Raw genomic sequence first — 27,633 nt, forward strand, 5'->3', positions numbered from 1 at the left:
CTCAACTCAGCAACTAACCAGCAGCCCAGTGACACCTGAGCTGAACAAGGCACTTGTCAGGAAAAGAGGAGTGCTGGGTCCCCCGCTGGGCATTTCTACCTAGTCCTGGGCCTCTGAACCATCCCACCTGCCTACCAGGGGAGGATGCTCTGGGCCCTCTGACAGGGACAGATGCCTACTGTGGCCTCAGGTCCCAACAAGCACAATGTATCTTTATTGTACAAGTAAAAAGCCATGTGCCCCAAATCAGCATGTCCAATCCAATTGGTAAAAAGCTTAAGTTTTCTATTAAAAAAATCAAAATCTGAAAAGCCCACAGCTTTTGATTAATTTGCCAATCGATCTGAGGGATGAAACAATTTTGGACAGCCCGAAGCAGGTATGCCATTCCTGGACATGAGTCCTGGGTACTAGGATAGCATTCCAGAGACTCTGAGGACAACTGGGACTAAGTTTTGGTTTTGCAGGGCTTTGAGAAACTGCATAATTGACTTCATCTCTGAGGTCCATGAGATGAGAGGGAAACACACCACGTAAAGTACAGGAGCTAGAGAGAAGACCATGAGGGGCTGGGCCCATATGTGGAATGCAGCAGGAGGCTAGTAGTCACCTCTCCCAGTACTGGAGAGAATTCAAGGTGAACAGAGTGGAGAGAGGGGCTGAGGCATCCTAGCTGGAGCCCATTCTCAACATTTCCACATGCAGGGAGCGGGCAGGGGTAGACAGTACTGGATGTTGTGATATAGCCCTTATACAGAAGTTATACTCTCCAGTGACCTTCTAGCACTGTTTTAGTTTGCTACATGCATATCTTCAAAGTCCAGACACATGTGAAACACACCATGCGTCTAGAGAAGGCCGGGGTTGTCTTTTTGTTGTCGCTGGAACTGGGGACAGTGGACGTGTGTATTTGCCACAATCGCAACAGAAATAAAACTACGTCCAACATAAAAAAAAAAAAAAAAAGTGATGAGAGAAACGCAGAGTGCCTTGGGGGTCTGGGGTGGAGCACTGAGGTCAAGAGTGGGCAGGCCACTGCGCATGCTTTTGGTGCCCAGGCAGGAGCCGAGAGCATGCACTGGTGCTTTCTGGGGCCAGATGCGTGGGCATGGACAGGGCTCCGTTATTTATATTAAATAGATGAGTTCAATGGGGTGGGGTGGCATCCTATAAAATGTGTAGAAGGTAATGAAGACAGGGAGGGGGTGGGGGAGAAACCAAGGGCCAGGAGGTGATAAAATACAAAAGAACAAATACAGACAGATGGACACAGACACAGGTCCACTGAGGAATCGAGCGCGAGGTTTGCTATTAGACTTATAGGTCACTCTCTCAGACGTTGGGTGGTAAACCGTCCAGCCTGCAAATGAATATAGAGGGAAGAAAACAAAGAGACAGGAATCAAGTACAGTCTATGGGCTTCCTCCTACACCACCAGCCACATCAGCCTCGTCACTTAGCATCCACGGCTGCACCTAGCCCAGCCTAGAGGACCACAGCCACTGACCACATAATGGAAAGGAGGAAGCATTGGAACAAAAGAGAAGCGAACCCCGGGAGCGGGTGTGGGGTGGGGCAGGGGACCAGACGCGGCAGCAGTCACCACCGTGTCTCTGGACAGACATGGCACGGGTGAAGCACCTCATCGCACGGCTGCTGCGTCCACGGCAATTCCTCCTCAAGGCCAAATTCCCAGCTCAAGAGCTGTGCCCTTGTCCCCCCAACGGCCCTCCTGACAGAAGGACCTGTGTTTAGCAGGGGGCTTGGACAGGGGAGGCCAGTGCCTGAGATCCAGCACAGAGCACAAAGCAGACACCACATCTGACCTCTCAGTGGTCCTGGTGCCTTTCCCAGGTCGCTCTAGCCAAGCATACCTCCCTCTGAGCCACTTACAGTAAGACTCAGTAATGGGTGGGTCATCCACTCTTTTCATCCAAAGGCTACATCTATGATTACTTCTTTAAGAAGCATTGGCCACAGCTCACGTCCCCTCTACACCACATGGGCCCTACGTGGCTAGCACATGCTCGGAGACGGGCAAACTGAGAATCACCTGGGCCATGCGCTCCGCCTCCATCACTGGCTAAGCCGGAGCAGATGTCTGCAGACAAGGAGGCCCGCACGGAGCAAGGCTGCTGGGTCTGAACTGCCTTCCCACACGGGTCTGATGCTGCCACGGGCCCCGCCCCAGCTTTGGTGGGGTCCTTAGCAGGAGGGGCTCTGCTGCAGTCTGACAAATGACCTGGGTGGGGAGAAGGGGGGACAGGCACCATGAGGCGCCACAGGACAGACCAGCCAGTGCAAGGTGTATCCATCCTCCCTGCTCTTTGCTAGGTGACCTTGAAGAAGCTGAGTCCCATCAGGCAATGGGTATGTGGCTGGGTCAGAGTGTTGGGAAGAATAAAGAAAATGACCACTGTCTCCACTAGTCACCAACACTGTGCTGGGCCTGTGTTGTACAAATACAGTGAAAGGACAGCACATCTGGAGATGCACATCTGGGCTCAAAGTGGGCCTGTAAACTTCCTCCTCACTCTAATTAGTCTCCTGTTAGCTTCAGAATTAGTATGTAATTCATATAATTCTTGCAACTCAAAGATGTGTACCCTGCAAGTCATATACAACACTAAGAGGGATGGCTTATGGTCAGCTCACCACCAGCTTCCCACCTGGTGCAACTGAGGATTTCAGCTCACTGGATCTCTATTCCAGAGTGTAGAGGCTTGGGTCAGCAAGCATCCCCAGTTGCTTGGGCATCATGGTTAAGGGCAAGGGGTCCTACTACCCTATCCTCTCCCTTCCCAAAAACAGCTGCTCAATCCCCACTGTCAGCAGGTGATATATGTCTGAGAATCAGGGTCAGAGGAAGCAGACCTATCCTAGGCAGTACCCTGCAGGGAGGAGTAGGTAGGGGAGAGCAGCCCTCAGCTCTGGAAAACCTGAGCCTCCTCCACCTCTCTCGCACACTGTAGCCCATGGGTGGCCGAGGGCTCTGAGCAGGCCTGCCCACTCACAGCCCTTTCTTCTTACAACAGCATTGGGGAAGAGGCCCTAGCCCTCTACAGCCCACATGGCTTCCCCATTCCTAAGAGAACAGAGTCAGGAAGCACTTTTCGAGGTCTGGGTATCTGCCTTTCATCTGCCCCACTCCCGGCCCAGCCCCTGCCCAAGGGTGGCCAGGAGGGCACAGGGCCAACCTGTGCTGGAGGCCACGACCTTGAGCTGTTGCACCAGTGGGTTCAGCAACTTCCCCGCCTTCAGCTTGCTCTTGCTGGTCTTTCTCCGGCGGCCAGCTGGGGGTGCTGTATGGAAGAGCCCCAGGTTGGGGGGTAGCGGCTTGCCCAGGCGGCGGTACAGGGCCTCGATCTCTTGCTTCTGCTGGCTCTGCAGCTCTGAAATTTCCTTCAGGTGTCTGCAGGAGTGCAGAGAAGGGAGGGCAAGTGAGTCTGCTGGTCATTTCCAAACCACATAATGCCCCTCTAGGACAAGGGTCTAGACTAGTATCAGTCCATGGTCTGTTAGAAACCGGGCCACACAGCAGGAGGTGAGCAGCAGGCAAGCGAAGCTTCATCTGTGTTTGTAGCCGCTCCCCAATGCTAGCATCACTGCCTCAGCTCCACCTCAGATCATCAGGCATTAGATTCTCATAGGAGCGCCAATCCCTCATGCCAAAAAGGTTGAAGACCGCTGCTATAGGAGAGTCCTCGAAGGGTGTTAGGAATGGGGTGGGCAGCCCACAGTAGGGGACACGGGCCTTTCATTTAAATATCGCTTTCTGTTTCTTTACACCTAAACTAAGTGGGCATTACAGGGGGCCCCTGGCATCAACACCTAATGACACGAAGCTGCAGAAGGCCAGCCTAAGTAGATATAAGTTTTCCAACATCCAGATTCATAACACGCTGTATTTTTTATTACTTTTTTGGAGGGGGGTATGGACAACTTCACACATTTATGCTCAAAATACAAACCCTGAACATAAACATAGGCGAAAGGAAAAAACAGTATTCAGAATTGGGAGGTTTACCAGGTGTTACTTCCTCCACTGGAGGGCAGATAGCACCAGAAGCCTCTCAGATGAGAGAATGTGGCAGGTTCAAGTCCAGACACAGATTGATAACCAGGGGCCTGGGGTTCTGGTTGCAGCCCCTCCTTGCCATGGGGGCTCCCAGCTCAGGCAACATCACCCACAGGGCACAGAGCTGAGTTGACAGGCCACGCAGGTGGGAAACCTCCATTAAGTTCTCAGTGGAAGCACTGGCTGTGTGTAAGGGCAGTTTCTAGGACAAGGCAGAGAAGAGCCAGCGGTCCCTGCTGGTCTCCCTTAGGACATAATGGCCGAGTCCCTGGCTACCTTCCTCGTCTGCCTCTTACCTTCTGCAACTAGAGTGGTACTGGGCCAGATACCATCCCTTTAACCAAGTCTCATGGGCCTCTGCCGCCCTGGCCAGAGGGCTCAGCCTCTCAGCTTCACTCCAGGCTCATCTCTATGTGTGCTTACTTGGGAAACAGGTTTTTTTTCATAATTGGACAGGATGAGGCAAGTTCTGATTTTACCTCTTGGGTCTTCAACACCGGCCTGGTTTATTTTAGAAAAATGACTCTCTAAACAGCAAATTGCTATTGCATCAGATTAGCTTCTGACATGATGAGATGTTCTGAAGTGAAAGCTGTTTGGAGAGGGGTGGGGGATACTGAGTCAGCTGGGAAGCATCTGATTTAGAAGGACCTAGGGGAGATCCCCAACTCTGAGTCTCCTGCCCCAAAGCTCATCCTTTCTTTCCACCCAGTCCCAGGGGCTGAAGCCGGCCTCTCAGAGCATGAGGCTCCCAGGGACTCTATGCTGCAAATACTGGTGGGATGAGGGGAGACAGGCACCCAAGCCTCCACAGGGTACCAGCAGGTCTGACACAAGCAGGACTACCTCCTAACTGGTAGCCACCAAGTCTCATCAATTCAGGGCCAAACCTTGCCCTCTTCTAAATGGTCTCTCCAGTCTACTGGGTTCTACGGCCTTCTTATCAGGACAGAGAGCCAGCCCCTCTCAGGCTCCTGGAACCTTTTCCTTTGTGGTGTTTCTTTGCTCTCTCCCTTCCCCTCCTCTGGCCCCACCCCTTCACCTCCAGGCCACACCTTTTCCCCCAAGCTTTAGGCACCCATCACCTCTGACTCTGGCCCCTTCACTCCCAGGCCCTACCTCCTCAGAACGCAAAGCTACTTCTTCCAGGTTTTCTCCCTCCCACCCCTCCAATTTCCCTCACCGTGGAAGGCAGCTGCATCTAGGCTCCCCTGGTCCCCTCTCATTCCTGCTGACCCCAGGCTTTCTGGGCAACACCCCCATGAGAGCGCAGACTAGCCCCTCTGCATGTGTCCGAGGATCCAGTTTGCGCCCCCTGGGACGCCACCTGAAAATGGGCACATTAATGCTGCTCCACACCCAACTATCGGCTGTCATAGGGCACCAGGGGAGAGAGCTACAAGCATCAGGTCCCCCTCCCAGCCCACATAGCCCTGTGGGCAGTTTCCAGGTCCACTCTAAGAGCTCTCAGCTAACAGCCACTCCTTCCCCAGAACACCTCTCCCCACCATGGTAACTACACTGTGGCCCTCTTGCCGTGAAGGAGACTTCAGGGTGCAGCTGCATCTCAGGGACCCTAACCACAGCGGAGGCAGGTAACACTTGCAGGCAGAGGGAATGTGAGGAAGGCCTGAGCAACACCGGGTCTGTCCTGTTGAGGCCAGAAGGGGACAGCCACAGGAAATGGAGAGGCACAGCTACAAGACCAGAAACTAGGCTGGCCAGTGACATTGCCTCTACCCTGTCATCTGGCTCAAGCTCCAAGGGCATGTGGTGAAACCTGGAGCACCCTGACACCATGGCCTGGACGCCATACCAGCCTATTACCCATCCCACAGGACCTACTTCTCTCGAAGACTCTGCAGCTCCTTCCTAATGTCGGCATCCTCAATCTCTGAGTCATTGTCACTGCTGATGTAGGATGACTGGGAGTGAAAGGAGGTCACACTGATGGTAGGGACCTTCACGCCCGTCCTGTTGGGTGTTTCTGGGCCCGGAGAGCCAGCCCTTGAAGACCTGTGTAGGAAGGCAGTGGCCTTCTTGACGAAGTCGCTGGCCACACTGCTGCCACTCCCAGGAAGGGAGCCATGCTTCTGCACAGAAGGCCTCCTGTGTGGGCACTCGTCCCCAGAGTCACTGGACACGGGCTCGCCAGGGCCGACCTCGATGGAAGAGGCCGTCTGCACTCGCCGCAGGGCCAGCTTCATGTCAGGGCTTTGGGGCCCCTCTTGTAGGTACACGTCGGGTGGAGCAGAGTACCGCAAGCTGTGGGGTGAGGCCAGGGTCCATTCGTCCTGGGTGCTGATTACCGAGAACCGGCCCACAGTTTTGGCTGGTGAGCTGCCATCCTGCTGCCGTGGCCGCTTCGGAGGGGACCCTGAGGCCATAATGCCATGTGTCTGGAACTGGATGGCCTGACTGCCCTTGGTCAACATCCCCAGGCAGCGCTGCATGGGCTCAGCAGAGGTTTCCCCAAGGACCCTGCTACTCTGATCTGTGGTTTCCGGATGTGCAGGGATGGCAGAAGTGGGGGCATCCTTGGGAAATAGAGGAAGGGAAAAGATTCCATGCGAACACAAGCAGAGAGCAAACCCCACCAACCGGCCGAGTATCTCATCATCTCAGCAGAAAATTACCTACCTGAGGGGCACTGGACGCTGCAGGTGAACCTGAGGCCACCCATCCTCCATCAGTTCCCAGCATGTTGCTCAAAGATGATGCTGCTGTAGGAACATCAAAATTATTACTTGTACTGGTGCCAAGGACAAAAGCAAGAATGGCTCAAGGCTAGCTGAATCGCAGTGGGAGGGCAGCGTGTAGGAGGGAAAGGAGCCATGAGAAGCTGTACTAACCCCCTCACTTCACAGGAGACATCTTAGAATCTGGGGAAGGGAGGAGGCCTCAGTCCAATACAACTCGGGACCCTGCAGGCACCTGCTCCAGACCCTTAAGCACAGTCAGGCCTTTTAGACACCTGATGGTAACACCCTGTCTCACCTGCCATCTCTATCACCTGACAGTCTCACCCTGGCATGTTCTGATGATAAAAGGGTCTCATGAGGTCCTGGAAGTAGTAGATCGATAAGGCCAATTCCTAACCCTATTGCTCCAGTGTTTAGGGAAGGTCCATGTCATCTGAGGCTGTCTCAGTTTCCCCAACTACAGAATGATACTTCTGACCTGCTTTCCTAAAACTGCTGTGAAGAGTGAATAACAGCAGAAGGAGCTGATGTGTGGGAGATTGGCCTGAGCTGAGACCCACACATGCCAAAAGAAAGCCATATTGGGCAGGCTGGATGGGGGGACTGACATTCATTTCCACAGACAGGGACTTTCTCTCCTTGGGACGTGATCACACCCTAAGATATCATGACAGGCTCTGCCATGTCTGGTTTCCATCCAAGATGCTGCAAGGATGAAGGATGGAGATGCAGAATGCTCTGGAGCAAGGAAGGCTGGGTGGTACCTTGTGCACACTGGGGGCAGGGCCAGTGACCTGGGGCTCATTACCTGCCACTGGTGAGGATGTGGCCTGCTCCAATGTGTCCCCAGGCCCAGGAGCCATTTCTGACTTGTCCGACTAGAGAAAGAAACAGAAAGGAAAGAGCCATGAGCCTCACTTGCTGACACTTCGGCAGGTAAAACTGCAAATCCTCTCCTCCTGTCCAAAGGCTGGGCTCTTCCTCCCGAGGATGCTCGGAGCAGGGCACTTCATACACACTAGGCTGTCCCAGCCTGGTCCTGACCCTGCACACGCATGCCCCACCTCCCCAAATGGGCCACTCATTGTAAAACACCTGGGCAGGTCAAGCAAAGAGGTGGGTCTCTGAGAACAGGATGGCCCGCATAGCCAGGGTGTCTGCTCGCATAGGCTTGAGCTGGCCCCCATCCTTGTCCAGACCTCTGCCCTGTGCCAGCACCTCTTAGAGCAAGGCCAATACTCACCGCAAGCTGGGATAGTAGGGCTGGGTCTCCCCCAGAGGCTTCTGTGTAGGTCCAGTCCCCTCTTGGGGGCTCCATGGTAAAGTCTCGGTCGCCCACCTCCACAGGGGTCCCAGCTGAGGCAGAGGAGGTGGGCACGTGCTCCTGGTAGAGCAGAGTTCGCAGCTTCTCATCCAGGCTCTTGATGGTGCTGTCCACAAAACCCACCCTAGGAGGTGGCCCTTCCCCATCTGACTCCAAGGCTGAAGGTGGCTGCGGGGGGATGGCAGGCCCAAGTGGGGGGCTGGGAAGCTGGGGGGTGGCCAGGCTAACGGCCCCCACCACATTAGGGACTGAGGTTAGAGACTGGCCTAGGGCAAGCTGGGGAGTCCCACCAGGGGCACTGGGCACAGGGGCTGGAGCTGGCAGGATCTCCCCCGGGGCGCTAGCCTCCCTGGCTGAGGCAGGCTCCTCCAGACCTGTAGGGTGTTGGGGGGCCTCTGGAGGGGAGGTGCAAGGCCCTAGGGCCACACCCAGGGGCCTTGTAGCAAGCTGGGCATCATGAGTCTCTGCCAGGGGCTGGGGTGTCTCGTGCTCACTAGCTATCCCCTGAGAAGTCCCTGGACCCCCTGCCTGCACAGCAGCCCCCATTGCTGGCTCTGGCTTGGGGCTGGCAGCTGGTGCAGCCATGTCCTGGGGCACAGAAGTCATGGGAGGAGAGGATGGTACCAAAGGGACTGGTACACCCCCAGGGGCACCCCTGGAGCTTGGCTGGCTCGGAAGTTGTGGACTGGCTGGGAAGCCGGATTTTTCCTTCAAGGACAGCTGGTCTTTACAGGGTGCTGGATCTAGAAGAGATAGGAAAAAATGCCTCTGTACTGGCCTACTCTGTTACTATTTACCTGGCACTCTGCTGGCCAAACAAAATGCCCTCTGTGAGCTGGCAGTGCCCCACATACTGGTCCCTTCTCTTTTTCTCTGATGTGTCAACTTCAAAATGGGGAAAGTTTAACAAACATGTTCCTTGGAAAGAATTATAATTTGTCCCTATGCAATAAATTTAATATCAAGGGCTTCATTAGAATAAGGTAGTTATTTCGTTCTGTCCAAATTTTTAATAAAAAGTAGTAATGTTAACAGGAACATCAACTTTTATGTATCACCAATATGGAATTACACTGAGAAATCAGAATAATCATTCAGCTCTGAGCATCTTACTACATGACGTGAATTATGTATTTATTTCCACTTAAAGAGTGGTTAATATTGGAACAGATAATAGAAGGAAGCATACCTTAAGTTGGAACCAACACAAACAGGCAAATATTTGCTTTGGAAAACATTGTTTTGAAATCAATGGCATTTTCTTCAAATAAAAATAAAGCTATGGTGTAACCACCATGACACTTACTTAAATATTTACAAAAAGTAGACAGGCCACTATCTCTTAAACTTGGCTGCAAAGTGGAATCACCTGGAAGGTACGAAAGAGGATGGTGGGGCCCTTTCACAGAAATTCAGATCTCCCTGTGTGAGGTGGGGCCTAGGCTTCTTCAATCTTATTGCTTTTCTTTCTTTTAATTATTTCCTTCTCCCCTTCTCCTCTTCCTCTCCCTCCCTGCTTCTCTCCTTCCCTAAATTCTTTACATCTTATCCCCATATTGCATTATCTAGGACCTCCAGTAGGGTACTGAAAATAAGTAGTGATAATGGGTATCTCTATATTGTTCTTCCATCTCTAAAAGAAAGCATACAAGATATCATCAATTAGGAATATTTGCTATTGTTTTTAAAATAGATATCCTTTGTCATATTAAAAAAATAAATTTTATACCTATGTTCCTATCATTTAAAGTCATTAATGAATTTTGAATTTTATCAAATGCCTTCCTCCATCTATTGAGATGTTCAAATGCATCTTTAATCTGTGCCTCTGGCAACCACCGTTCCACTCTCTGGTTCTGAGTTCAACTTTTTTTTTTTTCCAGATCCCACATGTAATCAAGATCAGTGTTTGTCTTTCTCTGGTTTATTTCACTTAGCATGACCCTCATGTTCATCCATGTTGTCACAAATAGCAGAATTTCCTTCTTTTTTTAAAGCTGTATAATATTCCATTTACCACATTTTCTTTATCCATTCAACTATTAACACTTTAGATTGTTTCCATGTCTTAGCTATTAGAATAATGCTGCAATGAACATGTGGGTAAAGATATCTCTTCAAGATAGTGATTTCATTTCTTTTGGCCATATACCCAGAAGTGAAATTGCTGGATCATATGATAGTTCTAGTTCTAATTTTTTGTGGAACCTCATACTATTTTTCATAATGGCTTTACGAGTTTGCATTCCCATCCTCACATGTATGAGGAGATATTTCATTATGGTTTTGAATTGCACTTCTCTGATGATTAGTGATGTTGAGCTCCTTTCTAGGTACCTGTTCACAAGTTGTATGTCTTCTTTGGAGATATGTCCCTTTATGCCCTCTGCCCATTTTTTTATTTGATTATTTTTTGTTGCTTTTTTGTTACTGAGGTGTGTGGGTTCCTTACATATTTTATATATTAACCACTTATCAAATATATGACTTGCAAATATTTTCTCTCATTTTGTAGGATGCCTTTTCGTTTTGTTGTTTCTTTTGCTATGCAGAAGATTTTAGTTTGATGTAGTCCTACTTATATTTGCTTTTGTTGCTTATGTTTTTGGGATCAGATCCAAAAAATCATTGTCAAGACCAATATCAAGTAGTTTTTCTCCTATGTTTTCTTTAAGGACTTTAATGGTATCAGGTCTTACATGTTTAAGTCTTACATGTTTAATGCATTTTGAGTTGATTCTTCTCTGAGTGGTGAGAAATAGATCCACTTTCATTTATCTGCATGTGGATATCCAGTTTTCATAAAATCATTTATTAAAGAGACTATCTTTTCCCTATTGTGTGTAACTAGCACCCTTGTCATAGATTAATTGATCATGTGTGCATGGCTGTATTCCTGGGCTCTCAATTCTGTTCTACTGGTCTATGTGTCTGTTTTTAAGCCAGTACCATACTGGCATTGATTACTATAGCTTTGTAATATAGTTTGAAATTAGGAAATGAAGATGCCTCCACCTTTGTTCTTTTTCAAGATTGCTTTGGTTATTTTGGGTCTTTTGTGATTCAATATTAATTTTAAGGTTGTTTTTCCTATGTCTGTAAAAAAAAAATGCCATTAAAATTTTGATAGGGATTGCATTGACTCTGTAGATGGCTTTAGGTAATATGGACATTTTAATGATATTAATTCTTCCAATCCAAGAATATAGGATAGCTCCATTTACTTCAGTCTCTTTTATCAATATCTCATATTTTCAGTGACAGGTCTTCATCTCCCTGGTGAAACTTATTTCTAAATATATTATTGTTTTAATGCTATTATAAATATCATTGCTTTCTTAATTTATATTCCAAATAGTTCATTTTTAGTGTTTGCATATACAACTGATTTTTGCATGTGGATTTGCATCCTGCAACTTCACTGAGTTGTGGAAGTGCTGCCTCCTCTTCAATTTTTCTGGAAAAGTTTAAGAAAGATTGGCATTAATTCTTCTTTAAATGTTTGGCAGAAGTCACCAGTGAAGTTATTTAGTCTGGACCTTCCTTTGTTGGGAAATTATTGAATATAGATTTAAGTCCATTGGGATTTTCTATTTCTTCATGATTTGGTCTTGGTAGGTTATATGCTTTTAGGAATTTATATTTTTTTTTCCTAGATTTTCCAAAACATTGTCGTATAATTGTTCATAGTAGTCCTATGATTCTTTGATGTTACTGTGGTATCACTTGTAAAGTCTCCTCTCTCAATTCAGATTTTATTTGAGTCCTTTCTTTTTTTTCTTAGTCTAGTTAAAGGTTTGTCAATTTTGCTTAACTGTTAAACAAACTAGCTCTTAGTTTCATTAATCTTTTCTATTGTTTTTCTAGTGTCCATTTCATTTATTTTTGCTCTTATCTTTGTTGTTTCCTTCTGCTAACTTTGGGCTTAGCTTGTTCTTTTTCTAGTTCCTTCAGATATAAATTTAGGTTATTTGAGATCTTGTTTCTTAATGTAGTATAAACTTTCCTCTCAATACTGCTTTTGCTGCATCTCTTAAGTTTCAGTATGTTGTGTTTCCATTTTTGTTTGTCTCAGGATATATTTCCCTTTTGATTTCTTCTTTGACCCATGGGTTATTCCAAAGTGTTGTTTAATATCCGTGTATTCATGCATTTCCCAGCTTTCCTCCTGTTATTGGTTTCCACTTCAGTTGGAAAAAATAACCTGATATGATTTTAATGTTCATAAATTTGTTAAGACTTGTTTTGTGATTTAATGATCTGTCTTGGAGATTGTCCCATGTGCACTTAAGAAGAATGTACATCCCGCTGCTGTTGGGTGGAATATTGTATGTGTGTGTGTGTGGGGGGGGCGGTGTAATCTTAGGGCCACTTGTTTTAAAGTCTAATATGTCCTTATTTATTTTCTATCTGGATGCTATTTATCATTGAAAGTGAGATATTGAAATCCACTACTATTAGTGCATTGTTATCTATTTCTGCCTACAGATCTGTTAATACTTGCTTAATATATTTAGGTGCTCTGAAGTCAGGTGCATATATATTTACAATTGTTATGTCCTCATGGTGAATTGATTCCTTTATTATTACATAATGACCTTCTTTGTCCCGTTACAGATTTTGACTTAAAGTATATATTTATCTGATATAAGTATATCTATTCCTGCTCTTTTGGTTTACATCAGCCTGAAATATATTTTTCCATCCTTCACTTTCCTATGTGTGTCATTAACATTGAAATGAGTCTCTTGTAGAGAGTATATAGTTTTGTCTCGTATTTTTAATCCATTCAGCTATTCTGTATCTTTTGATTGGAGAACATAATCCATTTACATTTGATTACTGAAAAGAACTTACTATTGCCATTGCCTCTTTTCTCTTTATTATTTGTGTACCTATTCTAGGTATTTGCTTTTTGATTACCATGAGGCTTACATTAAAAATGTTGCTATTAACAGTCTATTTTAAGTTAACTGCGATCACATATAAAAACTCTACACTTTTACTTCCCCTGCACACATTTAATGTCTTTGATGTTGCAAATTATATTGTGTATCCATTAAAAATTACTGTAACTATAGTTACATTTAATACCTTTTTAAAACTTTTATACCAGAGTTAAGCGATTTACACACAATCATTGTAATATTATTCTGAATGACTACTTACTTTTACCAGTGAGTTTTACACTTTCATGTTATTAGTGTCCTTTCACTTCAGCTTGAAGAACTCCCTTTAGCATTTCTTGTAAGGAAGGCATAGTGGTGAGGAACTCCTTCAACTTTTGTTTGCCTGGGAAAGTCTTTATTTCTCCTTCATTTCTGAAGGACAGCTTTGCTAGTTATAGTACTCTTGTTTGAATGTTAGTTCTTTCTTTCAGCACCTTGATTATATTGTTTCCACTCTCTCCTAGCCTGCAAAGTTTTTGCTGAGAAATCGGCTGAAAACCTTCTGGATATTCCCTAGTATGAAATGAGCTGGGGGTTTTTTCCCCAGTGCTGCTTTCAAAATTCTGTCTTTGATTTATCATAGTTTCATTATAATGTGTCTTGATGAAGTCTTGTTTGGGTTGAATATGCATGGGGACCTATGAGATTCATGTACCTGGATGTGCGTATCTCTTCCTAGATTTGGGAATTTCTTAAATAAAAGCTTTCTGCCCTTTCACTCTCTCTTCTCCTTCTGGGACTCCCATAATACAAATAGTTGCTTTATGGTACCTTACAATTCAAATAGGCTTTCTTTACATTTTTACATTCTTCTTTCTTTCTCCTATGACTGGATAATTTCATATGATGTGTCTTCAAGTTCACATATTATTTCTTCTGCAAGTCTGATATTGATATTCTATTGCATTTTTCCTTCATTCACTGTATTTTCAGTTCCAGAATTTTTGTTTGGTTCTTATTATAATTCTATTTCTCTGCTGAACTTCTCATTTTTTTTTTCTGGTTTTGTTGAGTTGTCTAAATGTGATCTCTTAAAGTTCATCAAGCTTTCTTAAAGAAATTATTTCTAATCCTTTGGCAGTTCATAGGTCTTTACTTCTTTGAGGTCACTTACTGAAAAATTATTGCTTATTTAGTGGTATCATGTTTCCTTGCATTTTCATGTTTCCTGTAGCTTTAGTTGATATTTGTACATTTAATGAAATAGTCATCTCTTCCAGATGTTACAGATTGGTTTTGCTGGGGAAAGACCTTAACCTGTGATTGTGTTCAGGGACACTGGCTGCGTGGGCTGTGGTGGTTCCAGCTACAGGGCAGGCCCAGCAGTGTCATCTCTATGTAGTTCCATCAGCTGGGGTTGGCACTGGCAAAGATAACCGGGGTCCTCAACTGCAGGTAGCTGCAGCAGCTGTGGGGGCTGTTGGGGTCTTCAGTGGTGAAGGCTGCTGGGTACTTCCTGATCTTTTTCTCCCATGGGGGTGTGGTGGTTAAGGGGATCCCTCTTGGCACCAGGCTCAGCTGTGGGTACTCTCACAGTAGTGGTAGCACTGGTGTCTGATGTGCAGACATCCGTGATGCAGAGATATAGAGTAGAGGTCTGGATGCAGTGTTCACAGAGTGATGACTCCAGATCTGGGCACTGGCTAGCCCACAGCGACCATGGCCCCAGTGCCTGAGGTGCATGAGTGTGCAACTGCCATGGAGCTAGGGTTTGGAGTATGGGTACACCCAAAGCAGCCAGGGTTCTGGGGTCTGGCATATGCACAGGGTTGGGGAAGGCAGCTGGCAGTCCTGGTACCCAAGTGGCATAACAGCAGCTCATCTGGAGGCTGGGGAGAGAGTACAATAGCGTATCCCTCCCTGGAGGGGTCCATGGCAGCAATGGCTGTTGCTTACCTCAATGGTAAAAGCCGCCAATGTCTTCTGCAAAGCAGGCCACTGGGGTACATGCAAACTAACACTGTGGGGTCCTCTGCTGTGAAATCTATGGAGAACTCATGGCTGTTTTGAGAGCTGTAGAGATCCCCAGCAGCAGAGAATGATAGGTCCTCCACAGAGCAGACCACTGGAAAGTGTGATGGCATCTGCCATGTGACTGATGCTAATACCTGCCCTTCTTTGTTCCTAGTTCTCTACTGATGTCAGCTAAAGCCACCTCCCCAGCAATCCTTTCTGTGCACTTTTCCCCCACTTTTGCTCCACTGTGTTCCCACAGGATCTTAATTGGACTCTTGATCCCTCCCAGGGCTATTTCTATTTATTTTTAATCTGGGCAGAGTTCTTCACTTCTTATATGAACTCCACTTATCCTTTCTCTTCTTCTCAACAATCATTACCTCTTTTCCAACATTTGGTGAGTCCACCTTTCTCATTATTGTGAACATTTGTCAGTTTTTACTAAGCAGCATCAAGCTCCCTCCTCACTATGTAACTGCACTCTGAATTTCCTCTGGAGAACAACTGTCCCTACTTTCAACTCCAGGGATATAGGAGTCAGTCTCTGCATTCCAGCCACTTGGATGCATAATTCCTATAGAGACAGATATGACTCCTAGTTTTGTATAGTGCAGTCAGGCCCAGAGCTTTGGCAACCTTCTGAAAAGAGTTAATTCCCTTTTCTGCCTGTACTTGAACCTGGAAGGCTATATGCTGAGCTGTTCCAGAAATTTTGCACCACAAAGGGTAAGTATGAAGTTTTTAATTACTGAATTAACTTTTTTATGTTTATAGCACTTTTCAAATTTCCTTTTTCTTCTTATGTAAGTTTGATAAGTTATATTTCTTTCCCTTTTAATCCCTGATATTGACTGTGTCTCTCTTTTTCCTATAGTCAGTCTCACCAGGGGCTTACCAATTTTGTTAGTCATTTCAAAAACCCAACTTCAAGCTTTGTTGATAGTCTATTGTATGTTTGTTTTACATTTCATTAATTCATGCTTACCTGTTTTATTTCTTCTCTTCTTTATTTTTATTAAATTTTCTTTTCTCTTTATAAAGTTTTATAATAAACACACTTTGGTTATTCATTTTTAGCCTTTTATCCTTTCTAACAAACATTTAAGGCTACAAATTTCTGCGAAATACAGCTTTAGCTACATCCCACATGTTTTGATATGTAAAAGCTTCACTTGCATGATTTTAATATTATCATTTAGAATCTTTTCTTAAATTCTATTATAATTTCTTCTTTGCTTCATGAGATTTTTATAAATACATTTCTTTACTGTCCAACATATAGAGACTTTTTAGGTATCTTATCTTCAAATTCTAGCTTATTTCTAACTGTAGTTAGAGAACATGCATTGAATGATTCTAACTCTGAAATTTGTTGAGATTGGCTTTGTGTACTGCTTATGGCTAAGTTTAAAATAGTCTATGTGGGCTTGAAAAAAAAATGGGTACCCTTCAGTTCTTGGGTGTTCTATATTAGAATAAGACTGCTGATTTTATTGCTGAAATCCTTTATATTGACTTTTGTCTTCATGTTCTAAAGGTTAAAACTCCCATGATAATTATAGATTTATCTATTTCTTCATTTTGTTGTTAATTTTTGCCTTATATATTTTGAGACTGTTATTAAAGACACACAAATATAGAATTATTATAGCTTCCTGAAAAGCTGTCTTTCACCATTGTTCTGCCTTAAAGTCTACTTTGCCTGACATAAAAAAGATCTACACTAGCTTTCTTTACTGTTAAACTTTTATATCCTTATGTCTTAGTTTGTTAATCTTTATTTTTTCTACATTTGACAATCTTTTATATTTAGCTCATTTATACTTAATTTAATTATTGATCTAATGGATTAAAACAACCATCTGACAAATGACTCTCTGTGCGTTCATCATGTTTGGTGATGCTTTTCTTCCTCTTTGCCTTTTGTTTTTAAAAATTCTTCCCCATTCCATTCTATCACTATGAATGTGGAAGTTATCTGCTATTTTACAATTTACATAGTGGTATTCTAGAGACTATAATATCCATTCTTGATTTTGGCTCTCCCCTCTGACAATGCAAGAGCCCAGGATCTCTGTAAGTACAATTCCCTCCCCTTGATAAATATGCCCTTACCTTCATGTATGTTAACACAACAAAAATATTTCAAATTTCAGAAGACATGACATTATGTTTTTATATAGTCAACATTCCTCTAGACCTACCCATGTATTTAAAATTCCATTACTTTTATTCCCTCCTGCATTTCCAAACTTCCATTTGGGGTCACTATTCTTTTGTCTAAAAGTATCCCCTCTGTCTTCAGTTGAGATGTGCAGGTGATGAATCCCTTTAGTCTTTATTTCGTCTTCATTAATGTAGGATCCTATCACCACGTAGAGATTCAAGGCTGGCACTTATTTTCTTCAACACTCAGGATAACAGTATTCCTTGGTTTGCTGGCAAACATTTCAACTTTGGAGACTGGAGCTGTCCTATCATTCTCGCTTCTTTAAAGATACTTGCTTTTCTTCTATAGTCCTTTAAATTTTTGTCTCTGGTTGTAAGCACTTTAACTATAATATATTTAAGTATAGTTTTTCTCCTTCTCAAGAGCTTAGAGAGTCTTCTTGAATTTTGGCTTAATGTCCTTCAATTCTCTGCATTATCTTCTCAAACTTGATTGTGTCTCATTCTTCTACCTTCTGGAACCCCAATTATAACATCTTTGACCATCTCAAGGAAACTCCCCTTTTCTTAGCTCCTCTTTTGTATTTTCCATTGTTTTAAACATCTTTATCTTACTCTATACATTTTCTTTTGAGTTACATTTTAGTTTGCTAATTCTTTCTCCAGCAGTGTACAAACCATCCAGTGAGGTCTTAATCTTAACTACCATATCTTTCAGTTCTAGAATTTCCATTTAGGTTTTCCTTCTCTTTTTTTACATAGTTTCTAATTCTTTGCCAAAAACTTTACTCTAGTAATTTATTATTATTTTTTTAACACAGTAAGCATACATAGTTATCTGGTAACTCCACCATTTGATGCTCTTGAGAGTATGCTTTCTGTTACTGTTCTTTGGTTTTTAACCATTATGTTGAAGTATAATTGACACTGTCTTGATTATTATAGTTTTATAATTATTCTTGAAATCAGAGAGTGTTAGTGTTCCAATTTATTTGTTTCCAAATTCCAATATCCTTTCCATTTTCACATGAAATTCAGAATCTGTTTTTCAACTGCTACAAAGATTTCTGAGATTCTGATGGCAGCAGCATAGAATCTGTTGATCAACCGAGGGAGAATTAACACTATAACAACATTGTGTCTTCTGACCCATGAACAAGGTACTTGCTTAGGTCTAATTTAGTTTCTATCTGCAAAGTTTTAAAGTTTTCCCTGTACAGATCTTACAGCTATCTTTTTAGGCTTAACCCTAAATAATTCATCTATTATAAAGAACTGCTGCTTTAAATTTCAATTTTTGATTGTTGCTAATGCATAGGAAATACAACAGATTTTTGTATATTGATCATGTATCCAACAACCTAGCTCACTTGTTGGTTCTGGCAGTTTTTTCGGAAATTCTGTTGGATTTTCTACACAATCTTATTGTCTATAAATAAGGACAGCTTCAATCCTTTGTTTCCAACCTGGATGTCTTTGATTCCCTTTTCTTGACTTACTGCACTGCCTACAATCTCCAGTACAATGCTAAATAAAAAGTTGTGAGAGTGACATCTTTGCCTTATGAATATTTTGGGGAGAAAGCTGTCAGTCTTTCGCCATTGAGTATGATGTTAGTTGTAGAGTTTTATACAGTCTCTTGATCAAGTTGATGAAGTTCCCTTCTATTTTGAGTTTGCTGAGGATGTTTATAGTTGTTAAACTTTGTCAAATGTCTTTTCCGCATCTGAGATAATCATCTGAATTTTTTTCTAGTTTATCAATATGGTGAATTACATTCCTTTCCTATAGCCATTTGAACATATGGAATGAAGTTGTAATAACTATCTTAATGTGCCTATCTGCTAATTCTAACAACTGTGTTAGCTATGGATAGGTTAGAATGTGGATTTTTCTCATATTGTCCTTCCAGGTAATTTTGATTAAATATCAATGTAAAATTTACCTTCCTGGGCATTGGATGAATGTACATGTTGATAAACATTCTTTGTTGTGGGATGCAGTTAAGCTACTCTAAGATGACTTGATCTTTTCAGATCTTGCTTTTAAGATTTGTTGGTGGAATGAGAGTTAGTCTAGGGCTAATTAATCACAATTGAGGCAAGGCCCTTCTCAGTATGAGTTCTAGTACCATTCCCTCTAACCATCTGAGGTGGTTTCTTTTGTGGCATTAGTTTCCTCATGCACAGTACTCTGCAGAATAATCAAGGGGAATCTGTCAATCTCCAGACTTTTGTTTGTGCTTCTCTCTCCTTTCCAGAACTCTACCCTTCAAACTCTTGTTACTGGATTTCCCTAGACTCTCGGGTTGGTCTCCTGACCACAGAAAATCTGATGAGCTCTGCCTGGGTCCCTCTCTTCCTCTCTGCTCTGTGGCATGGAATCCTTCTCAGAGCAGTCAGCTGAGATAATTGTAGTCTTTTCAGTCTTGCAAGGATCAATGTCCCTTGTCTTGTGTTCAAAGCCTTGAAAAATATTGTTTCATAAATTTGTATGCTTTTTTAGTTGTTTTCTGAGGGAGAATAAATCTAGTGCCTATTGTTCCATCTTGGCCTAAAGTAGAAGTGTGAGAATCTCTTTTGTTGACTGTTGTTGCTGCCACTTTTCTTTCATGCTATTTTGCCTCATTGTCTGCCTGTTACTTTTTTCAGCATATGTAAACTTTTTCTCACTTTTTAAATTATCAAAAGTAAAATAGAACACACACATATCCATATAATTACTACCACAACCAAAATACAGAAGAATTCCAAAACCCCCCAAAAACTTCCTTGTTTGCTATCTCTTTATAGTCATACTCTCTCTCCCCACTTAACTCCTGGCAAACATTGCCTATTCGTTATTACTATAGTTTTTTGTGGTGTTTTTTGTTTTGTTTTGTTTTGTTTTGTTTTGAGAATGTCATTATAAATGAGATGGTACAGTATGTACCCTTTTGAGACTGGCTTCTTTTCACTCAGTATGACTTTGAGGTTCACTCATGTTGTTGCATGTATCGAACATTTCTTTTTCAAAACACCACAGTTTGTCCAGTCACCTATCGCAGGACATTTGGGTTGTTTCCAGTTGGGGCAATTATGCATGTAATTGCTATAATCAGTCATATATAGGTGTTTAAGTGAACATGAATTTTCATTTCTCTAGGATAAATATTGAAGAGTGAATTTGTTGTCATACATTTAGTATATCTTTATTTTTAAAATATCAAAGTGTTTTCCAGAATAGGTGTACAATTTTGCATCCCCACCAGCAATTTATGAAATCCAGTTGTTCCAAATCCATACCAAGACTTGATGTTGTTAAGTTAGCCATTCTAACAAGTGTACAGGGATCCTTCACTGTGTCTTTAATTTGCATTTCCCTAGTGGTCAATGACATTGAATATTTTTTGATATGCTTAACTGCATCCTTGTATCCATTTTGGCAAAGACTCTGTTCAAGTCCATTGTCCATTTTTTAATTGTGTTGTTCTCTTATTATTGAGTTTTGAGAGTTCTTTACATATTTCAGGAACAAATACTATGCTGAATATGTGATTTGCAATTATTTTCTCCCAGTCTGTAGCTTGTCTTTTCATTCTTTTAACAGTAGTTTTCACAGAGCAAAAGGCTTTTCTTTTGACAATGTCTGGTTTATCCATTTTTTTTCTTTTATAGATCATGCTTTTGGTATCATGTTTAAGAAATCCCTGGCACAGGTCACAAATATTTTCTCCAATGTTTTCTTCTAAAAGTTATATAGTTTTACATTTTACATTTGGATATATGATGCACTTTCAATTAATTTTTGTATAAAATGCCAAGTGTGGGGCAAGGTTCAATTATTGCATATGGGTGACCAACTGCTTCAACATTATTTATGGAAAAGACTATCCTTTCTCCATTAAACTGCTTTTGCATCTTTGTCAAAAATCAAATGGCAACATTTGTATGGGTCCATTTCTAGGCCCTCTGTTGTGTTCCACTGATCTATGTGCCAATCCTTTTGCCAAAACTACATTGTTTGGATCACTGTAACATTACAGTAAGTCTTAATATTAGGTAATGTGGTTCTTCCAATTTGATTCTTTTTCAAAACTGCTTTAGCTATGTCAATTACCTTTACACATCTATATAAATTTTAGAGTCAACTTGTCTATGTCTACAAAAATATCCTGTTTGAATTGTTATTGGTATTGCATTCAATCTTTACATCACTTTGGGGAGAACTGACATTTTTACTGTGGTGAGTCTTCCAATCCATGAACACAGTAAGTATCTCCATTTATTTAAGTCATCTTTGATTCATTTCATCAGTATTTTATAGTTTTCAACATACAGATTCTATATGTTTTGTTAAATTTATAGCTATGTATTACTTTTTTTGGAGCTGCCATAAATGGTCTCGTTTCAAAATTTTAGTTATCAATCGTTCACTGTCATCATATAGCAATACAGTTATTTTTGTATATTATGTATCCTGTGATCTTGCTAAATTCACTTACTGGTTCTAGGATTTGTTTAGAATCCTTATGATTTTTTTCATATAAAATCATATTTCTGTAAATAGAGACAATTTTATTTCTTCCTTTTCAATCCTCATGCCTTTTATTTGTTTCATTTGTTTGTTTTCTGTTTTGTTTTGTTTTGTTGCCCATGTGGAATCTGGGTAAGATTTCTAGTTCCTTGTTGAATAGAAATGGAGAGAGGGGACATCTCCCAATCTCAGGGAGAACACATTTGGCTTTCAGCACTAAATATCATGTTAGCTGTCAGTTTTCTGTGGCTATCTTTTATCAGGTTGAAGAAGTTCCCTTGTGCTCAGTTTGCTGAGAATTTTTGTCATTAATGAATGTCATATTTTATCAAATACTTTTTCTCTATAAACTAATATATGTGTCTTTCTCTTTCTAGGGAAGTTCTCATTAATATGGTAATTAATTTTTTAATATTGCCTTCCCTGGATACATTCCATTTTGTCATAGTGTATTGCTCTTTTTATATATTGCTGGATTTGACTTGTTAATATTTTACTCAGAATATTTTTCCCTTCTATGTCAATGAGAGATTTTGGTCAGTCACTCTCTTTTTACTGTCATTGTCTGGTTTTGACATCAGGTCAATGCTGGCCTCATAATATAATTTGAAAAGTATTCCTTCCTCTTCTATTTTATGGAAGAAATTGTGTAAAATTGGTGTTTTTTGCTATTTTAAAGGGTTTGATAAAATTTGCTGTGAAACTATTTGGGCCTGAAAAATTCTTTGGGGGAAGATTTTTCACTGGAAACTCAATCTCGTTGATAGGTATAGAAGAATTTAGGCTATCTATTCCATCTTTAATGAGTATTAGTAGTTTTTGGTTTTCATGGAATTAGTTTCTTTCATTAAGTTGTCAAATTTATGTGTATAGGTTTGTTCACAGTATTCCACGATTATTATCCTTTTATGCAGGGTCTGTAGTGATATCCTCTTTTATTCTAGATATTGGTATTTTGAGTCTTTTTCTGGTAAATCTTACAAGAGGCTTGTCATTTTATATTTTTTCTAAAGAACCAATTTTATGTTTCACTGTTTTTTCTATTGTTTTCAAAATTCATTGATTTCTGCTTTTATCTTTATTTCCTTCCTTCTGCTTACTTTGGATTTTGTTCTAGTTTTTCTGGTTTCTTAAGATGGAAGCTTAGGTTATTGATTTGAGACCTCTTTACCTAGCCATTTTTAGTGCTATAAATTTCCCTCTAATTACTGCTTTAGCTGCATCCCACACATTTTATTATGTTGTATTTTCATTCTTGATTATTTCAAAATGTTTCTAATTTTCACGAGACTTTGATTTACAAATTTAGAAGTATTATATAATTTTAAAGTGTTTGAAATTTGTGTTATATTCGTTATTGATTTCCAGTTTATTACATGATATGAGAAGACATATTTGGTATAACTTCAATCCTTTTAAATTTGTTAAATCTTGTTGTATAACTCAGGATATGGTAATTGGTCCATATGCACTTGAAAAGAATGTGCTGTTGTTGGGTGTAGTGTTCTAATTTGATAATTTGATAATTATGTTCAGATCCTCTAAACACTTGCTGATATTCTATCTACTAGTTTTATCTATTACCAAAAGAAGAGCATTGAAGTCTCAAACTACAATTATGGATGTGACTATTTCTCTTTTCAAAAGAAAGAAGTCAGGGTTTGAAGCTCTGCTGCTAGATGCATACATATTTAGGACTATTATGTCATCTTGATGAATTGATCCTTTTGTAAATATGTAATGTTTCTTTGATTTTTGGGTAATTTTCTTTGCTCTAAAGTATATTTTGTCTGATATTAAATACTACTGCAGCAATCTTTTGACTATTGTTTGCATGGTACGTCTTTTATCATCCTTTTTCTTTTAATCTACTCATATCATTATATTTGAAGTTTCTTGTAGACAGCAAACACTTAGGTCAAGTATTTTTTTAAAAATCCATTTTCACAATCTGTCCTTTTTTAATCCTGGGCTTTCTTTATAGATTATTTGAATTTTTTCATATTGTATCTTAGTTTATCCATGATAATTTTGACTATATTTCTTTCCATTTTCTTCATTTGATGAGTAATTTTTGATTGCATTGACTGGATAAGATTAGACTAGATTTTGAATATTATATTTTAAGTTTGTTTAAATTCTATGGTGAATGTTGATATTTTTGCTTTAGCAGGGAATACACCTGGTTAGGTTCAAGCTGCAAGCTGCAACCCACCTTCTATGAGCTCTGCTACACTATCAGTTCAGTTATCTGTGTCTCTGCTATACTAATCTGATCTGAAACACATGTGTACCACTCAGGGGGCAGTTTGGAACCTGGGCAGGAGTCTATCTACCAGTTTGGTTCTGTAAGTTTTCTATATGCTAATTAGGGTCAGATCCATGCATCACAGGTTGGGAGTTCAAAAATAACTTTATGGGGTTGCTTCCCCAAGTTCCTCCTTTCTGTGATCTTGCTATACATCCTGGTTCCCTGGGACTCCCCTTATATAACCTCTGGAGAAACCATCGCTTCCACAATTGTGAGAAGCCGGGCTAAGTGGCAGGAAGACAAAAAAAGAAAAAAAGTAATGAGTTTGGTTCTGAATATTTTTGAGCTCCAGCTCCACTCAATGGAGAGGAAGTCTCTCTCTTCTCATGGTTTTCAATCCTGTTACCCTCTGCTGCCCCTCAGAACTGTCTGTGGGCTAAGTCAAAAGAGAAGGGAGAAAAATGAAAAACAAGAAGAATCTGCCTCCCTTTTCTCTGAGCTTTAAGAGTTCCCTTTCCTCCTTTGCAAGCTGAAATTAGAGGTATTTCATGAAGCTTCTCTGTCTGCACCCAGTGCTCACTCCCAGTATTCATGTTGCTATGAGCTAAGGCCAGGAGACAGCCAAGGGAAAACCAGCTCAATGGTACTTGAAATTCTTTGTGCTTCACCATCCTCCTGCTACTTATTTCCCGAGTTCTCAAAGAACTATGCCCTGCATCAATTGGCCAAGGTGTTTAGTTAGACTGAGTGGAGAAAAGGGGTGATGAGGTGTGCATATACCATATTACCAGAACCAAGACTCCCTATCTATTTATTTTTTACTATGTGCCAAATACTGTGTTCACAAAATTGTTTGTACAAGTAATGTGGGGGTCTAGAATGGCACCACCTTCCTACAAAAAGAAACTGTGCACTTCCACCTTAGTATATGGCACTCCAAGATTCCCTTGCTGAGGGCACCACGCTCTGAGGTAGCTTCTTTCTCTGCCTGGCCTACGTCAAGGTATCCCTTCCTTCTGCAACATAACACTCCAGCAGGGCCAGCCTCCTGGCCTGGGGCTCTGAGACTTTTCTCTAGTCTGGTGAGCTATCGAAGCATCAACACTTGGCCTTTTAGCCATCTTGCAGGAATAAAAAATGCACCCAAGGTAACAGACCAATATTGGGTTCACTGCCTCTAAATCCCAACCTGATAACTCTCCAGTCTTCAGTGTTCCTGAAAATCTTCAAGCAGATGATCTTTATAATTCATCCAACTTTTTTGGTCATCCTCAGTAAATGGTTAATCCAAATTAACAGATCTACCATCATATAAGTGGCTACCTCCTTTTTCTTTTTTTATAAAGAAACTGACTCTGAAAAGTTTCCTGAGGTGAGTACATAGACAAACTAAGGTATAACTCCAGCCATGTCCTCTTAACCACTAAACCATACTGAAAACTAGCTTTATTTTATAAGGGTTTTTCTCCCCTAGTTAATTGGGTGTGTATGTATCAAAATCAAAAAGGAATACATGAACATATTCTTATTTTAAAATTGTGCCACTGCAGCCAGTGCTGCTTCTCCCTTGATCCCTTAGTCCAGGTCGGGCCAAGCCCTTTATCAGAGGTCACCAGGTCTGTCTGTGGCTCCACTAGGGGTTATGAAGCTGACTTTTTCCCCATGGGAATGATTCTCCAAAGGTAAAATGGAAGTCACTAGAAACACATGATACAACATTAAAAATGACTTACATATATTTTTCATGAATATACAGTAGTCTCTCCACATGGGATACACTGACAGAACCCCAACGGGTGCCTAAAACTGTTGACAGTACCAAAGCCTATGTATAGTTTTCTCCTGTACACACGTACGTAAGATAAAGTTTAATTTATAAAGTAGGTGCAGTAAAAGATTAAAAACAGTAACATAATAAAAATAGAATAATTATAACAATATACTATAATAAAAGTACGTGACTGTGGTCTCTCAGCAAACTCTTCATAACTTCACAGAAACTTCATTCTTACGGTAGAGCCTAGCAACCTCGGCATACAATCTTTGATCTCTCCTTATTAAGTCAAGAATGTTCACCTTTCCACTTAAAAGACACTTTACAGCTTCTCTTTGGCATATCTGAATCGCCAGCATCACTATTCTTGTACTTTGGGGCCATTATTATGTAAAATAAGGTGACCTGAACACAAATGCTATGATACCCCATCAGTCAATCTGATAACCCAGATGGCTACTAAGTGACTAAGGGGCAGGGAGTGTGTACAGAGTGGGTATACTGAACAAAGGGATGATTCACTTCCAGGGCAAGATGAAGCAGGATGGCACAAAATTTCATCATGCTACTCAGAATGGTGCACAATTTAAAATTTATGAATTATTTACTTCTGGGATTTTCCATTTAATATTTTTGGACCATGGTTAATTGCAGGTAACTAAAACCACAAAAAGTGAAAATGTGGATAAGACTACTGTACCACAAAGTTAGGTCAAGTTATATAATCATCGGGAACTTTTTCCTGCCATCTAATAGGAAATTAAAGCTTTAATCTGTTTAAGTGATTATTTTCAGGCTCCCAAGGGACCACAAAATGAGAATTTAATAAAAAGCCCCAACAGCAAGATTGCTGGCATCTGTCCACACAGGTGCAGAGTGTCAATATCTGAGTGTCAATTTCCTTGGTGACAATTTAAAATCAGCACTACAAGGGATTTTCCCACCCTGAAACAAAAAGAACAAGCAGGGCATCCCTGCAAGTGGGAAGGGGCAGGGAGTTAGGAGTTTCAAAATGACACTGGTAAAAAAGAGCAGGGGCAGAGCCCTTTCAGCACACACCCGTGCAGCCCCTGTGTGTCACCTGTACAGCAAAGGTGGCCAGCAGGCCCAAGCTGAGTGCTGCTTTCACTTGCATCATTTGGTAGAAAACCTGCACAGGGAGGGATACAGCCGCACAGGGAGCCCTTGGCTTTGGGATGACAGTGTGGGGCGAGCTCCTTGCATTTCACTGTGCACACAGCTCTGGCCAGTGAATTATGAGTGTAAGGAAAGCCAGCCTGAGGACCACAGGCTGTGGAGCAATACACAGCAGAGATGAGGAGCACTGAGGTACTAGACAGGAGAACCGGGGGTTCTGGCCGCTCCTACCTGGGCTGGCTTCTGGCTGCAGGGAGCTCAGAGGAGGTGGGGGTGAAGATTCGGGGGCTTCTGCTGCTGGGTGTTCAGCTACTGGACAGATGATGAACCATCTCTTCCCAGTGTGCAGAACTAAAAGGCAGGACAAAAATAGCTGGTGAGAGCGAGAGTGTTTCTCCTGAGCCAGTGTGACCCTCATAGCTGGCACCAGACCTGCCATAGGAGGGGCTCTGGGGAACTCACCTCACACCAGTGAGGGGATATGCAGCCTACTCAGGGGTTCCTCGCTCACAGCTAGAGACTTCACAAGCACCCTCAGCACAGGCTTAGTTCCCAGGATGCCCGAGATACCATTGGTGAAGGGATAACGCTGGCCAAGGGACTAGCAGGCAGCGGCGAGTTCACACCCTGCTCAGTCCACACCTGAGCCAGGCAGGGCTGCCATCCCAGGGCGGTGGGAAGACTCTCACCACATGCTCCAGCAATCCCCCCAGTGTGATGGTCAATCCACATAACAATACACTCAATGAGACACTTAAAATGCCTGCTGGGAGACAGA

The 27,633-nt window shown here is 42.1% G+C and overlaps 1 protein-coding gene across 13 annotated transcripts in view; it reads right to left on the reverse strand.

Annotated features, from left to right (window-relative positions):
- WNK2 (WNK lysine deficient protein kinase 2) overlaps positions 1–27,633 on the reverse strand; it is a 106,024-nt gene that overhangs the window by 20,376 nt on the left and 58,015 nt on the right. For 6 of the 13 annotated variants that reach the window (XM_011378924.2, XM_011378925.2, XM_011378926.2 and 3 more), the window contains 8 exons: positions 27,087–27,206; positions 8,024–8,847; positions 7,589–7,658; positions 6,719–6,801; positions 5,924–6,615; positions 3,198–3,412; positions 2,054–2,242; positions 1,262–1,360 (listed from right to left, as the gene is read on the reverse strand). In XM_011378924.2, coding sequence (XP_011377226.1) covers positions 1,262–1,360; positions 2,054–2,242; positions 3,198–3,412; positions 5,924–6,615; positions 6,719–6,801; positions 7,589–7,658; positions 8,024–8,847; positions 27,087–27,206 — 2,292 coding nt within the window. Of the gene's footprint in view, positions 1–1,260; positions 1,361–2,053; positions 2,243–3,197; positions 3,413–5,923; positions 6,616–6,718; positions 6,802–7,588; positions 7,659–8,023; positions 8,848–27,086; positions 27,207–27,633 lie in introns of those variants that run through there. The other 7 variants (XM_023522581.1, XM_023522580.1, XM_023522578.1 and 4 more) reach the window with 6 other exon arrangements.

The sequence above is a fragment of the Pteropus vampyrus genome, unplaced genomic scaffold, assembly GCF_000151845.1.
Source record: "Pteropus vampyrus isolate Shadow unplaced genomic scaffold, Pvam_2.0 Scaffold349, whole genome shotgun sequence".
Taxonomy (NCBI): Eukaryota; Metazoa; Chordata; class Mammalia; order Chiroptera; family Pteropodidae; genus Pteropus; species Pteropus vampyrus.